Source organism: Sinocyclocheilus grahami, unplaced genomic scaffold (genome assembly GCF_001515645.1).
Source record: "Sinocyclocheilus grahami isolate Dianchi unplaced genomic scaffold, SAMN03320097.WGS_v1.1 scaffold102.1, whole genome shotgun sequence".
Classification (NCBI taxonomy): domain Eukaryota; kingdom Metazoa; phylum Chordata; class Actinopteri; order Cypriniformes; family Cyprinidae; genus Sinocyclocheilus; species Sinocyclocheilus grahami.
Window position 1 is genome coordinate 913,966 of NW_015505281.1, and position 16,275 is coordinate 930,240.

The following is a 16,275-nucleotide window of genomic DNA, read 5'->3' on the forward strand; positions in this document are numbered from 1 at the left end:
ACGGTTAATCTTCACGAGTCCGGTCAAGTCACGGTTAATCTTCACGAGTCCGGTCACGTCTCAACTGATCTGCCAGAGCCTCGTCACATCTCAACTGATCTGCCAGAGCCTCATCACGTCTCAGCTGTTCATCCAGAGCCACGTCACATCCCAGCTGTTCGCCCAGAGTCCCGTCACATCACAGCTTATCATCCAGAGTCTTGTCACGTCCTGTCTGTTGCACTCAGATTATCAAGGTCAGTCATTCGGTATCCCAGTCTGGTATCCAGTGTGAGGGATGCACCGCTGGTGTCTGCACGCGCAGCTGGTATCCCATAAACCCACTCACTCTAGCCCTACTGTTCCTGAACTGATTCCCCTGTCTGATGCGCTTCCCTTGATGTGGATCACTTTATGGTGTGTTTGGGCTGCATACACCACCACAGAACCTCCCGAGGTGGAGGCACTCGCTTCAGCTCCTTGCGTGGTGGTGGCGCCCAGCGATGCACTCCCAGCCTGTCGTGTTGCGATCGAAGAGACTGTTACTGACTTCTCCCTGTTTCCTGATGTTACTGCCGTAGAACCTCCAGAGGTGGCGGCAACTGCTGCAGAACCTCCAGAGGTGTCAGTGGTATCCATTAGTGAACTCACTTCCTGTCCTGTCACAGCTATGGAGGCCATCTGTGAACTCACTTCCTGTCCTGTCAAGGCTATGGAGGCCATCTGTGAGCTCTCAGCCTGTCCTGTCACAGCTATGGAGGCCATCTGTGAACTCACTTCCTGTCCTGTCAAGGCTATGGAGGCCATCTGTGAGCTCTCAGCCTGTCCTGTCACAGCTATGGAGGCCATCTGTGAGCTCTCAGCCTGTCCTGTCATGGCTATGGAGGCCGTATGTTATCTCTCTGCCTGCCTGTCACGGCTATGGAGGCCGTCTGTGAACTCTTGCCTTGTTCTGAACTGGCCATGGAGGCCAATGATGAATTATTGTCCTGTCCCGACCCAGCCAAAAGGGCTGTCTTTGAACTATCAGTCTTGTCTGTCATCGCCAAAAAAGCCACTAATGAATGATCTGTCTGTTCAGTCACAATCCAATCAGCCTTTTCCAATGTACCCAGTATTGAATTGCCTTAAAATCCTTTGAATCCTTAACCCTGCCTGTCATGAGCCCAGAAATTATAAATGCACACCATATCTGTCCCGTTAACCCCATCACTGCCATCGATAACATACATGAACTCTCTGCTTGTTCTGTTTCCCCTAATGTGTCTGAACTGCCAGCCTTGTCGGTCATCACCAAAGAGGCCACTAATGAAAGGTCCGTCTTTCCAGCCACCCTCAAAGAGACCAACACTGAACTTTTAGCCCTGTCTGTCACTGCTCAAAAACCCCCCTTTGAATCCTTAACCCTGCCTGTCATGAGCCCAGAGACAGAAAATGCACTCCATATCTGTCCCATTAACCCCATCAATGCCATAGATATCATTCATGAACTCTCTGCTTGTTCTGTTTTCCCAAATGTGTCTGTTGAACCTTCCGCCTTGCCCATTCTAGTCTTTGAGCCCATTTATGATCTGTCTGGCTGTTCAGTGTCTATGTGTGAGCCTGTTTGTGAACCATCTTCCTGTTCTGTTTCAGTCTGTGAGCGATATTTGGAAATATTTACCTGTTCAGCTTCTATCAGTGAGCTGGGTTATGAACTGTCTGTCCGTTCAGTGGTCACCTGGGAGAATAGTGATGAACTGTTTGTGTTCCCTGCCTCGGTCGTTGAGACCATAAATGCACTGTCTGTTTCCTGTGTCTCAGTTTTCCCCAGGTTCCAGTCTCTGCCATTGGTGTCTGCTCCATTGTGGAGGTCTTCTGCTCTGCCATGGTGGTCTTCTGCTCCATCGTGGGGGTCTTCTGTTCTGCTCTGGTGGTCTTCTGCTCCGCCGTGGGGATCTTTGAACTCTTCTGTTCTGCCGGTCCCGTCGTGGTTCTCTGCTTCGCCAGTTCTGACTCAATCCCAGGGTCATCCATCTCCACATGGACCTGGCCCACCATCCCTCCCCCGGTTCCACATCCGCTCCACCGCCCTCCTGGTTTGTGTAATGTTTGGAGCTTCTGGAAGCTGCTCCTTGGGAGGGGGCTCTGTCACGAATCCGGTCCATGGACTTTCATCCAATGAACACAAGAGGTCGCTCTCTTACCATATTGACACTCACTCCACATAGACTGTCACACATCACTCTGGACTACATCTCCCATGCTCCACTGCACTGATTGCGCACTCACCTGCATCCAATAATACACACTATATAACACTCACTCTGATCCTGCTCTAGTCGCCGAGTATTGTTTTAGCACTTATCGCTCATCGTGTGATAGCTACTTTACGGAGCCATTCTAAATTCCTTCATTTAGTACTGCCTTGTTCTTAATCTGTTTACCCGTGTCTTGATCCTTGCCTGTTATCTCGTTTTGTCTGATCTCTGCCCTGAAGTTTATAGCCTGTTTTGGAATTACCCTTTGCCTTCACACTATATAACACTCACTCTGATCCTGCTCTAGTCGCCGAGTATTGTTTAGCGTATATCCCTGTTTTGCTACCTTATGGAGCCTGCTTAGTTTTCCTAGCCTTTTCTGAGGCTTGCCTTGTCTGTTTTCTCATGTTCTGATCTTTGCCTGTGTACCAGGATTTATCCCTCTAGTCTTACCCTGTTGGGTTACGCTCGCCGTCGATTGACCCTTGCTTGTTTACTGGACTGCTCTTCCCTTGTCTTCTACATACCAGTTTGCCATTGTCTGACCCATGCCTGTTTCTGACCACGCCTTGAAATAACGCTTGAAATTTGGATCCGTACATCTCACGTTTCATTCGCCCTGTAAACTAACCATTTTTCTTCTTGTCTCTCTTAAACATTTGAAAATATGACAGATCTAAGCCATACATCAGCATACACTATTTCATAAAGTCAAAACTTATTGATTCCGCCCATAAAAAAAGTGCATGATACTAATATAACACTGATCAGCATATTAAGTCAAGTCAAGTCACCTTTATTTATATAGCGCTTTTAACAATACAGATTGTGTCAAAGCAACTGAACAGCATTAATTAGGAAAATAGTGTCAATAATGCAAAATGACAATAGTAAACAAATTTTTCAGTTAAAGACAGTTCATCATTGAATTCAGTGATGTCAACATCCAGCTCAGTTTAAATAATATCTTTGCAATCATGTCAAAGATATCGCTGGAAATGAAGTGTCCCCAACTAAGCAAGCCAGAGGCTTATTAGAACGATTTCTGCTGAAAATGTTTTCTTTGCATCACAGGAATAAATAACATTTTAAAATATATTCACATAAAAACTGTTCTTTTAAACTGTAATACTATTTCCTAGTATTAGTTTTTACTGTATTTTTGCTGAAATAAATGCGTGCACACACACACACACATATTTGAATAATTGTATAAAAATAGATCCAGTAGATATACAGTACATTGACGAGACTGGAGCTGAAGTTGGCAGCATTGTTGCTGTATTGATACAGGAGATTGTTTAGTGATATTAGCTCTGAAGCAGATATAGTAAATGTGACTCATGAGATGAAACATAAACGTTGTGTGTCTATGATAGGATCCACAGCAGCAGCAGATGAAAACACTGCTCTACATCTGCTCATCTGATCATTCTGAACATGTGTTTCTACTCTACCTCCATTCAGGAGGTCCTAAAACCCTTTACAAGGCTCAAAATATTTACAATTCACATTTCTTTTTTATATTAATTTGCATTAAAAAGTCTTAAATTTAATTATTTTAAACTTGCAGATACTTTTGTTGCGCAAAAAATATTTAGTGAACAAACAAAAAATTTTTTTTTACATATCATGATTACAGCTATTAATTAATTCATTCAACTGAGTCATTCAAACATGTATTTGCACATGCTGACCCTAGTAAAAAAGAAATGTATTTAAAATACATTTATTTCATACTAAGTATAGTTCAAATCTATTAACATATTTACTGACAGATAACTTGAGACTTAGGGCCAGTTTTACTAACAGCTTGCGCCAGCGCAAACCGTCTTTTGGCATTCAAATAGTACTGTCAGGTTTTACTAAAGACGCGCAGTGACGAATTAGCACAGAAAAGGCTTGGACAGTCATTTTTGCGCCTGACCTTATTGAAAATGCATTTCTAGGCGTATCCCCTTCAGATACAAAATTTATGGGAGGAGAGTATTCAAATGAATCACGCAACGCATTTTACTAACGTTTATGCTCGTCAAATTACTGGCATTTGCACCATTATTTAACGCCCCAGAAAAGCATGTCGTAAATTTTTGCACCTTGAAATGGATGCAATTTGTTGCTAGGAGAAGGCACAGCAGAGAACAGAGAGTGCATGGTAGAAGGGAGAGGATTTTTCCACACGTATTCATTTATTTGGAAAGAACACATTATCTAAACATATCGTTTGCCAAGCCATGTTATTTTTAATTAGGAGTCATGCAATACCAGCTCTATCAAAACTGTTGCAACCCTTCACTTTTTGTTTTTTTTCAACGTACTGTGGCTTATTTATTTCTTTATTGTTTATTTGCGACTACGCTAATTTGCGTTACGCTTGATATATTGCGTTGTTCGCAATATATTGTATTGCGTTGTGTTGTTGTAATTGTATTGTTGTATTGCGTCTGTGTTGTTTAATTTGCGCATTGTTAGTAAATCACCCACAGAAATTTCCACGCCCAGCTGCGCTGTTTAGGAATTGCACTCTCACCCTAATTTGCCCTGTTTAGTAAAACTGGCCCTTACTGATATAAAAATTATAATTAAATTTTATTCAGTATACTACTTGTGCACAATGCACATTTTTAATATGGAGGGCCCTATCACACACCTGGCGTAATGCGGCGCAAGGCGCGGCGAAAGTGTTTTTGCTAGTTTCAGCCCGACGCAGTTCTCATTTGCCAGTCCTGCGCCACGTTGTTTAAATAGCAAATGCATTTGCGCCCATGGGCGTACTGGTCTAAAAAAGAGGTGTGTTCAGGCGCATTGTTGGCGCGTTGTTATTTTGAGGCAACTGAAAATAGACTGCGCCATAGACCAACTCAAACCTGGTCTAAAGTCAATATTTTTTCTTTGTTATTTAAAGAGCGCGTTAGTAATATGTGCCTATAGGCAGGTGCACAACACGCGTACACTTTGCTTATTACACACACAGGGACGCACAGCAGCACACACATTTTTAAATATGAAAAATTACATTCCGCCATGTAAATAGCAAACTCGCCATGGCGTGAGCGCAACTGGCTTTTATGGGGGATGGGAGATGAGACCCTGATTGGTTTATTACACGTTACGCCCAAAAAACGCCAATTACTCATTAAGAGAGTAACGTAACGGGACAACCCGTTTAGACCATGCGCGCCGACCGTTTTCCCGTCGTTAAACTAGCAAAAGTGGATTCGGACACGCCCTAAGTGCACCTGCGCCATGTGCTTTAGACCATGCGCTTAGATTGTTAAAATAGGGCCCTAAGTCTAAAATGTGTTTTAATGTCACTTTTGATGAGGACTGTATGATCTTTGAATAATATTGGTCTTTAAATGCTAAATATTAAAAGTGTATCTGAAGTATACTTGCTATAGTTCCACTTTAGCACAATCAAATATACTTCAGTATATTTTTAATTGGACCTCAGCACTACTTCTGCACAATTAAAGTGCATTAAGTACAAAATAAGTTGTTCCAATTTAGCAGACTTTAAGTATACCAGTTTAGTATACTAAAAGTACAATTGCATGGCATTTTATTAAGTACATAAATATGAAAATGTATTTGTAGTATACTTAGCATAAAATACACGTATTTCAAATGCATTTATTTTTTTTTTCACTAGGGGAGGCTTGACTGAATGTTTTGAAATTAGGTAAAAACATTGTGATTGTGCACAATGAATTATCACTACAGGTACACCAACAGAAACAGAACAGAAACTGACCACTAAAATGATTTAGAAAGCTAATTCTGCTCATTTGAGCTTTTTTATTTCCCTGATGATTCAGAAAAAAACATTTCTAATGTGTTAGATTTGCATCCTTTTTAATGAATGCTGTGTGTGGGGGGTATATTTTGAGCACAAATTGCTCTCCGGTCTCAAGAAGTGAGCTAAATCTAAAGCCCTCAATCACAAAAACCATTCATGAATGAAATACACACATTTTGTCTTAGGATTTGGGTTGAAGATAATTGTAAAAGATAATTGTAATGATCTTTCTATAAAAACAATAGACGTCTATGATATGTCTTCATTTAGCTATGTGTGTGTGTTTCTGGCTCGCTGTATTGATTCATGTCTAAAGCAGAGACGAGGATCGATACACTGAAATGGAGATTCCAGCACTTGATTGGAGTTTTTTTTATGATTAATCTAGGTAGAGATACAGCAGGTATGAAGCAGAAAGGATGGTTAGAAGAGCGAGATAGAGGCGAGACTACAGGGTCAGGTGGATAAATGGATAAAAACCACAGAGAAAATAGTTGTGAACAAGAAACACACATTTCTGCTGAATCTTCTTACCTTGGTCTTGTGCTTTGTTGGGATTCCAGGCTCTGAAGTAATCGTCCTACAGAAATACACAATGGCACACATTTAAAATCCTCAGACAGACACAAGTCGAGCTTCTAGGCTACCGTCACGACTTTCAGAAAGAAGAAAATAGCTTTATGATTGAAGGACAGTGTGAAATAAGACAGAGATGATGACTTCTGGTCTGACACTGAGATAAGTGTACAGACAGACTGTTTGCTGATGTTTTTAATGAAAGCTGTATAGTAAATGGACTGTCTGCGGAGGCATTCGCTTCAATGATTGAGGTAAACTCAAGTCATTCTCCTTCTATCGCAGGGCTCTTTTCCCACGCTATTTTTTTGGATGTGAACCAGTCAGTGGTGTCTGCTGCTTTTCAGTTTTTAGTGGTTAAATGTTCACCCAGATATATTTGATTATTTTGGTGTCCGCAATATTGCTTTAAAAAACTACTACTAAACAGTGAATTTTCTTGACCAGAAACAGCGGTTTTAAAGTATATTCACAAAGTTGCAGAAGTTAAAAAGAAAAACAAATTCTACTTTTTCCTGCATCTCAAGCAATACAAAACAAAGATGATTAAAAAAATTAATTAAATAAAAATGTAAAAATATCAAATCTAATTATTTTGGTGTAAATTTACTTGGGAAAAACTGATTCACAAACTACTACTAAACAGTGAAATTACTGTAGTTTCAAAACTACAAGATAACATTTTTTTAAAATAAAATAAAAGGGGGCAGTCATGGCCTAATGGATAGAGAGTCGGACTTGTAACCTGAAGGTTGTGGGTTCGAGTCTCAGGTACGGCAGGGATTGTAGGTGGGGGGAGTGAATAACCAGCGCTCTCTTCCACCATACCACGACTGAGGTGAGACCCTTGAGCAAGGCACTGAACCCCCAACTGCTACCCACTGCTCCGGGTGTGTATGTTCACTTCGATGGGTTAAATACTTGGCCACACGTCACTTCACTTTCACTAAAATAAGTGATGGATCACCCAAAAATGAAAATTCTGTCATCATTTACTCACCCTCAATTGTTTCAAACCTATATGAATTTCTTTCTTCTGTTGAACACAAAAGAAGTTTTTTTGAAGAATGTTGGTAACCAAACAGTTGACGGTAGCCATTGACTTCCATAGTGTGGAGAAGCAGAAAAAACTATGGAAGTCAGTGGCTACCTTCAACTGTTTGGTTACTAAATTCTAAAATTGAGGGTGAGTAAAGCATGGCAGAATTTTCATTTTTTGGGTGAGCTATCCCTTTAAATATAATTTTTTAAAAGATCAGTTTATTTTGGTGTCTGCAATGTTGCTTCCAAAAAAACTACTTCTCAAACTACTACTAAACAGTGAAATTACTGTAGCTACAAAAGAACAAAAAAGTTAAAGTGATAGTTCACCCAAAAATGAAAATCCTATCATCATTTACTCACCCTCAAGTTGTTTCAAACTTGTATGAATTGTATTTCTTCTGTTGAACACAAAAGAAGATATTTTGAAAACCAATATGTTGGTAATCAAACAGTTGATGGTAGCCATTGGCTTCCACAGTATGGAGGAAAAAAAATCTCAAACTGAGTGTGAATAAAAGATGGCAGAATTTTAATTTTCTAGGTGCGCAAGGGATAGATAAAAAAAATTATAATTTGATTATTTTGGTGTCTGCAATGTTGCTTCCAAAAACAACTTCTTAACACTATTACTAGACAAAATTACTTTACCAGGAACTGTAGTTGTAAAAGTACAACATAAAAATGCTAAATTATATGCGTTACAGCAGCCTTTATCTGTATCTCAAGCATATTTGATTTACCAAGCCTCTTTAGGTGCTGCACGGTGATAATGCGGTGATAATGCATTTAAACCATTTTTCTTCTCATCTCTCTTAAACATTTGGGAATATGACAGATCTTAGCCACACATCAGCATTTCATAAAATCAAAACTTATTGATTCCACCCATAAAAAAGTGCATGCATTTGGTTAATACTAAATGCAAAAATGTCACAATACACAAAATAAAATAAGGTCAGTATAAAGTAAAAAAATTAAAAAAAAAAAAAATTAATAATACAATACATTAAATAATATAATAACTAACACTTGACTGATAACACTGTTAAAAAATACAATATAAATATAAATGTAATAATAATAATAAACTTTTTATAAACTACTGATTTTACCCATCAATAAAATAAATTTAATTTAATAATAAAACAAAACAAAAATTGTTTATATAAATATTTTAATTTATATAAATTGTATAAATTAAATAAATAATGATAACACTTGACAGATAACTCTTATCAAAAAGTATACATCGCATGCATAATTATTAGGCACGTTGATATTCTGATCATATTTTTTTCCAAGCACATTTTACCAATTCCAAACCACATCAATCTTAATAACTACTATTAATTTTGTATTTAATCATTTATAAGTGATATATAATTGTCCATGAAGGCTGGGAGTGAAAACTCCTTATATTCAGGTGTGCAGAATTATTAGGCATGTTTTCTTTTACAGATGAAATGAGCCAAAAAAAGAGGTTTAACTCAGAATGAAAAGTCTAAAATTACTGCTCCTGAAACGTACTGCCAGATCCTGGAAAACATCAGAAACCATCAGAAAACATTTAGTCTCCAGCGCCACCATTTTCCAGAACTGCAACCTTCCTGGAGTTTCCAGAATTACAAGGTGTCAGGTTCTCAGAGACTTTGATTAGGTAAAAAAATCCTAAAAAATGACCCTTACTTAATAAGAATAACATGCTGAAGTATTATGAAATACATTAAGACTATTTTTTAATAGGCTTCATCGACAGATAAGTTGTGAGTGACTCTTGAAGGACCAGCACCACATCCTCTTGTACCACTGTTTGAAGGATTTATCTTCCAGAATCTGGCAGCAAGCTTTAGGAGCAGTCATTTTTGACTTTTCAGTCTGAGTTAAACCTCTTTTTTGGCTCATTTTGTCTGTAAAAGAAAACATGCATAATAATACTGCACACCTGAATATAAGGAGTTTTTCACTTCAGGTCTCCATGGACAATTATATATCACTTATAAATGATTAAATACAAAATTAATAGTAGTTATTAAGATTGATGTGGTTTGGAATTGGTAAAATGTGCTTGGAAAACAATATGATCAGAATATCAACGTGCCTAATAATTATGCATGCGGTGTAATATAAACTTAATAATAAAATAAGTAATAATTAAAAAATAAATTAAATAAATCAAATCACAGGTCCCATAACTTCTGACTGTTTTATGAAGTGGAATAATGACAGCGAGTGCAAGATCTGATTTTCATCTCAGCGACAGACTAGTCACACAACATTAGCGACGGCTGCTGCATTATAAGGGTTTTTCAAATCCGATTGCTAACACAGTCCTTTCCCAAAGTGGTGCCGCTACGGGCTGGATAAACAAATCTTTGACATCAAACTCTCATTAGGGGCTCTTTAGCTTCGAGCAGATTGATGTTTTAGTGTAAAATATGTGGTTAATTTAAATAAAGAATGTAATTAAAAACAATAACTTGTGTGAGAATAAGTTACATCTGTTTGTAAGCTACAGAAGACATCTATCATTCCGGTGTAAACATCTATAAGCTACGGCTCTCAGGCCGTGAGCGAAAGCCAGGCTGTAATTCTGCTCAAAGTTTACGGTGGTCTCAGCAAAACTAGGCCAAATGTGTCTGTGGGCTCATAGCTCCAAATCAAAGGGGAATTGAGGGGAATGTGAAACTCATTTTACCCTCAGAATGACAAAACCTTAGTCTGCAAATCTGCGTGATGAAGCAGAAGCCAGCAGACCTTCTCCAGCCCGCAAACTCTCACAATCGAACATCGCTGTTGTAACCTTTATCCACAGCAGAGAAACTTCTCTCTGTGGAAATCATGACCTTTGCGAGTTGTCTTTGAATGAACGCTTCGGGTTCAATACAAGTTAAGATTAAAACAGTTTGTAAAAGCGAGCAGAAATGTGTTTACAGTAATGAACATTCAGCATCAGGAATCAATGGTGCGCAATATGTATCATCAATTATATTGCAATTTTTGTTTTGCTATTTTATATAGCACTCATTTAGCAAAAAAAATGTTTTTGAATAATTTTTATAGAAATATCTATATGATATATTAAAAAAGGATATAGTTTCTACATGATATTGTTTTGATAATGTGATACTGAAGTTCAATATACAAGTTAATATTGCGAGTTGAATTTTAGACACGATATTGTTTGTTTTTGCTGTATTTTACCAATGAAAATAGTTTCAAACAAAGTTTAGATACTGAATGAATAAGCATTTTTGAACAAATCAATGATTCATCCATAAAGAGTCACTTGCTTTGTTTCTGAATGAATCAGTCATTTGAACAAATCAGTTGAATAAATGACTCACTCATTAAATGTTTCTCACCGCCACCTGCTGTTGGTTTTAGTTTCATATTCAGAGTATCATTTCGTTTTGAAGGAACCATTTCCTCTTTTAATATTATAAATATTATTTATAAAACTTAAATTTAATAGGAGTATCCATGCAATTGTAATTGCAGTATCAGTGCTACATTAGATCCTGCTTCTGTATCACTTCTGCAGTGAAAAAAACAAAGTTTAGATACTGAATGAATAAGCATTTTTGAACAAATCAATGATTCATCCATAAAGAGTCACTTGCTTTGTTTCTGAATGAATCAGTCATTTGAACAAATCAGTTGAATAAATGACTCACTCATTAAATGTTTCTCACCGCCACCTGCTGTTGGTTTTAGTTTCATATTCAGAGTATCATTTCGTTTTGAAGTATCATTTCATTTCCTCTTTTAATATTATAAATATTATTTATAAAACTTAAATTTAATAGGAGTATCCATGCAATTGTAATTGCAGTATCAGTGCTACATTAGATCCTGCTTCTGTATCACTTCTGCAGTGAAAAAATGGATTTTGTTGATACTGATTTCATTTGACTGTCTTATTATTCAAACTGAATTGTTTGAATTTGACATAAAAGATGATGTATATATCTAATATGGTTGGGAAAAACTGCTCATATAAAGGTAAAAACACCCCTGGAAATCAGCTTAAGGTGACAAATATTGAAAAAGTTAATGAAAAATATTTTCATTTCTATACAAATTTATGAGAAAAAAAACACTCAGCAACATATTTTATTATCAACTAAATGTAGGAAACGTTTGCACATCTTTACTAGGAATATATGTTTTGAAAGTCTAGTCACAAAACGCTCACATGGTACATGCTAAAGGTTCTGATAAAATCTCATTATTTTAAAAATGAGAAAAACATGGCTTTTAATATAAGCATTACATCTGAAGTAGATTTGAGTGTGCTGAGTAAATCAAAACACTAATGCACTTCAAGTTGATCAATCATTTACATTCTGACCACGTTATTGTTCCTGCTCCTTCAACATTCAGTGTCCTTCAAACACAAGATACTGTCTGAGTATACAATCTCCAAAAACATTTCAACACTTAATGCTTGAATGTCATTGCAATCGATATGAAAATATCGAAACAAGTGTCATTTATTATAAATGAAGTTGAACAAAATATGGAAGCTTATATCCTCAACAAAATAAAAAAGGTAACTGCAACTTTTTATCTTACCTTTTTCATTATAATTCTGAATTTATATCTCACAATTCAGACCTTTTCTTTTTTTGTAATTCTGTTTATAGTATATCTCCCAAAACAGACTTTTTCTCGCAATTGTGAATTTATATCTCACAATTTGTTTTCTCATAATTCTGAGTTTATATCTCACAATTCAGATTTTTTCATTGTAATTCTGAGTTTATATCTAAAAATAAGACTTTCTTCCTTGTAATTTTGAGTTTGTAAATCATAATTCAGACTTTTTCCATTGAAATTATGAGTTTATATCTTGCAAATCAGACTTTCTTTTGCAATTCTGAATTTATATCTCACAATTCTGACTTTTTCTTATAATTCTGAGTTTATATGTATATAAAAAAAAGACTTTTTCCATTGTAATTTTGAGTTTATATCTCATAATTCAGACTTCTGTGTTGTAATACTGAGTTTAGATCTAACAATTCCAACCTTTTCTGCATGTACATTAGGTCAGTTTTCAGTTTTATGTTTTCATTCCATTACGGAAACAAGCTTCCATTACAAACACACTTTGCAATCAGATTATTTGACAAAAAGAAGCTTGTAGAATTTACAACTCTACCCACAGATGTAGTGTTGAAGATGAAGTCAGTCACTATTGTGTATATCTCACACAGTGTTATATCTCACAACCGTCTCACACATACGGTTAGTGGATGATGTTGCAAGTTAAGGCAATTCTCTAATGTGATTCTCTCTCTCTCTTTGTCTCTATATGCATATCATATTTTTTTAATTGTGGCTTCAAAAAAGTTAGTGAGAGAGGTTTTAGCGGCATGCGGATGAGCGCGAGAGCGTTTATCTGTAACCCACACACGACAACACAACACCTGCTGCACAAATAACTATCACAGATAGGAATTCGGTCCACAGATTCATTTGATCTTCCCCTCTGTCTCTCTGTGGTTTAGGTAAATGAGTGTTGCGGGCAGGCTGGAGGTTATCTGCTGTCAGATTATCCGTCTCATGTTTGCCCCGCAGACAGACAGCGCGGCTGGAGTGTGTTTGAGAAAGCCAGAAACTGTCTCACAGTTCACGGGAGACTAACTGACTCCGGCTGCGTGTTTGTTCCTCTGCTTTCCTTTCACTTCCTGTTTGCTCACTCGTCCCTTTCACTGTCTCGCTCGTGCTCCTGCTCTCTGATGTTATTCTGCGGTGACAGTTTAGAGCCCGCGGGCATGACAGGTCAGCTGTACACTCAGAGACGGCCGCGTGCATGTGTGTGTGTGTGTGAGTGTCATATTGAGTGAGGACGGCAGCAGGACAGAGCAGACAAACACACTAAAGCTGATAGATAAAGTCCCACTGACACACACACCACATGCTGTTTTAAATGCAGCACTACCTCACAACCACTGAGCAGATTAGAGTTTTAATTAGCATATAGAGAAAAAGATTTCGATCCTTCTATATTGTGCTTAGAAAAATCTACTTACCCCAAAATTTTAAATGGCATTATATATATATATATATATATATATATATATATATATATATATATATATAGAGTGGGTACAGAAAGTATTCAGACCCCCTTAAATTTTTCACTCTTTGTTATATTGCAGCCATTTGCTAAAATCATTTAAGTTAATTTTTTTTCCTCATTAATGTACACACAGCACACCATATTGACAGAAAAACACAGAATTGTTGACATTTTTGCAGATTTATTAAAAAAGAAAAACTGAAATATCACATGATCCTAAGTATTCAGGCCCTTTGCTCAGTATTTAGTAGAAGCACCCTTTTGATCTAATACAGCCATGAGTCTTTTTGGGAAAGATGCAACAAGTTTTTCACACCTGGATTTGGGGATCCTCTGCCATTCCTCCTTGCAGATCCTCTCCAGTTCTGTCAGGTTGGATGGTAAACGTTGGTGGACAGCCATTTTTAGGACCCCCCAGAGATGCTCAATTGGGTTTAAGTCAGGGCCCTGGCTGGGCCATTCAAGAACAGTCACAGAGTTGTTGTGAAGCCACTCCTTCATTATTTTAGCTGTGTGCTTAGGGTCATTGACTTGTTGGAAGGTAAACCTTCGGCCCAATCTGAGGTCCTGAGCACTCTGGAGAAGGTTTTCGTCCAGGATATCCCTGTACTTGGCCGCATTCATCTTTCCCTCGAGAGCAACCAGTCGTCCTGTCCCTGCAGCTGAAAAACACCCCCACAGCATGATGCTGCCACCACCATGCTTCACTGTTGGGACTGTATTGGACAGGTGATGAGCAGTGCCTGGTTTTCTCCACACATACCGCTTAGAATTAAGGCCAAAAAGTTATATCTTGGTCTCATCAGACCAGAGAATCTTATTCAGGTGTTTTTTAGCAAACTCCATGCGGGCTTTCATGTGTCTTGCACTGAGGAGAGGCTTCCGTCGGGCCACTCTGCCATAAAGCCCCGACTGGTGGAGGGCTGCAGTGATGGTTGACTTTCTACAACTTTCCCCCATCTCCCGACTGCATCTCTGGAGCTCAGCCACAGTGATCTTTGGGTTCTTCTTTACCTCTCTCACCAAGGCTCTTCCCCCCCGATAGCTCAGTTTGGCCGGACAGCCAGCTCTAGGAAGGGTTCTGGTCATCCCAAACGTCTTCCATTTAAGGAATGGAGGCCACTGTGCTCTTGGGAACCTTAAGTGCAGCAGAAATTTTTTTGTAACCTTGGCCAGATCTGTGCCTTGCCACAATTCTGTCTCTGAGCTCTTCAGGCAGTTCCTTTGACCTCATAATTCTCATTTGCTCTGACATGCACTGTGAGCAGTAAGGTCTTATATAGACAGGTGTGTGGCTTTCCTAATCAAGTCCAATCAGTATAATCAAACACAGCTAGACTCAAATGAAGGTGTAGAACCATCTCAAGGATGATCAGAAGAAATAGACAGCACCTGAGTTAAATATATGAGTGTCACAGCAAAGGGTCTGAATACTTAGGACCATGTGATATTTCAGTTTTTCTTTTTTAATAAATCTGCAAAAATGTCAACAATTCTGTGTTTTTCTGTCAATATGGGGTGCTCTGTGTACATTAATGAGGAAAAAAAATGAACTTAAATGATTTTAGCAAATGGCTGCAATATAACAAAGAGTGAAAAATTTAAGGGGGTCTGAATACTTTCCGTACCCACTGTATATATATGTATATATATATATATATTAGTGATTTCAATTTTCGGTCATTTCCATGATCGATCGTCGTTTAAATTAATGATCAATTAATCGATTAATCGTTAACCTTAATGCTGCAAAATGCGTCTATGCAGCTGTATGCATGACAGGATGTGCAAAAGTTACTAAAAAAACCCCCCCCCCGCTTTCTCACCCAATTTAAAGGGATTTAGTCTGAATAAAATGCTAGTAGCAGGATTGTAAAATGAATAGATGTGATTATGATCATTTGATAAAATGAAGAGAGCTCGTTTGAGATCATTTTACTTTGACTGTTTCCTATCCCGTCACGGAGACCGCTGAACGCGCCTCTTTAAATGGTTTTGTGGTGCTCGTTGTTGTATTTTAAAACACAATTGCAATGTTTTCAACTGACATTATGGCATTTAAAATAAAATGATCCCAGACGTAACTGTGGTGCGTGTGGCTGTGCTGCGCAGTCAGTGAACCGCTTCCATCGGCGCTGCTGCAGCAAAACACACTGTTGTTCACATGAAACATTATCATGTGAGTATTATGACCAGTACTTAATTTGATCCTGCTGGATCCTGTTCCGGAAAATGTCAGATTTTGAATTTTTGCGTTGCGGTAGGCCTATTTGGTTTTAAAAAGCCGGCATTTACAGTGCATTAGATCGTGACAGTGCATGCGTGCGTGTACGAGGACGGAGCGAGCGTGGGTTTGGCTAGATGTATTTGGAGCTTATTGCTCACATCTTATTCGGCACAAATCCAAATGTTTCCATATTCGTAATGTATTTGAATGTTAAACTATTATTTATCATGCAAACTAGGCTTGTACTTTACACGCATTCGCATATAGACGGAAAAGATCATCCTCTTCACATGAGCAAAAACGTCCTTGGCATAACAGCAGA

The 16,275-nt window shown here is 38.1% G+C and overlaps 1 protein-coding gene across 5 annotated transcripts in view; it reads right to left on the bottom strand.

Annotated features, from left to right (window-relative positions):
• The window catches only part of LOC107588314 (testican-1-like), a 273,979-nt gene that overhangs the window by 97,849 nt on the left and 159,855 nt on the right, over window positions 1-16,275 (bottom strand). For all 5 annotated transcript variants that reach the window (XM_016276361.1, XM_016276362.1, XM_016276363.1 and 2 more), the window contains one exon: window positions 6,553-6,598. In XM_016276361.1, the coding sequence (XP_016131847.1) occupies window positions 6,553-6,598 (46 nt within the window). The remainder of the gene's footprint in view (window positions 1-6,552; window positions 6,599-16,275) is intronic.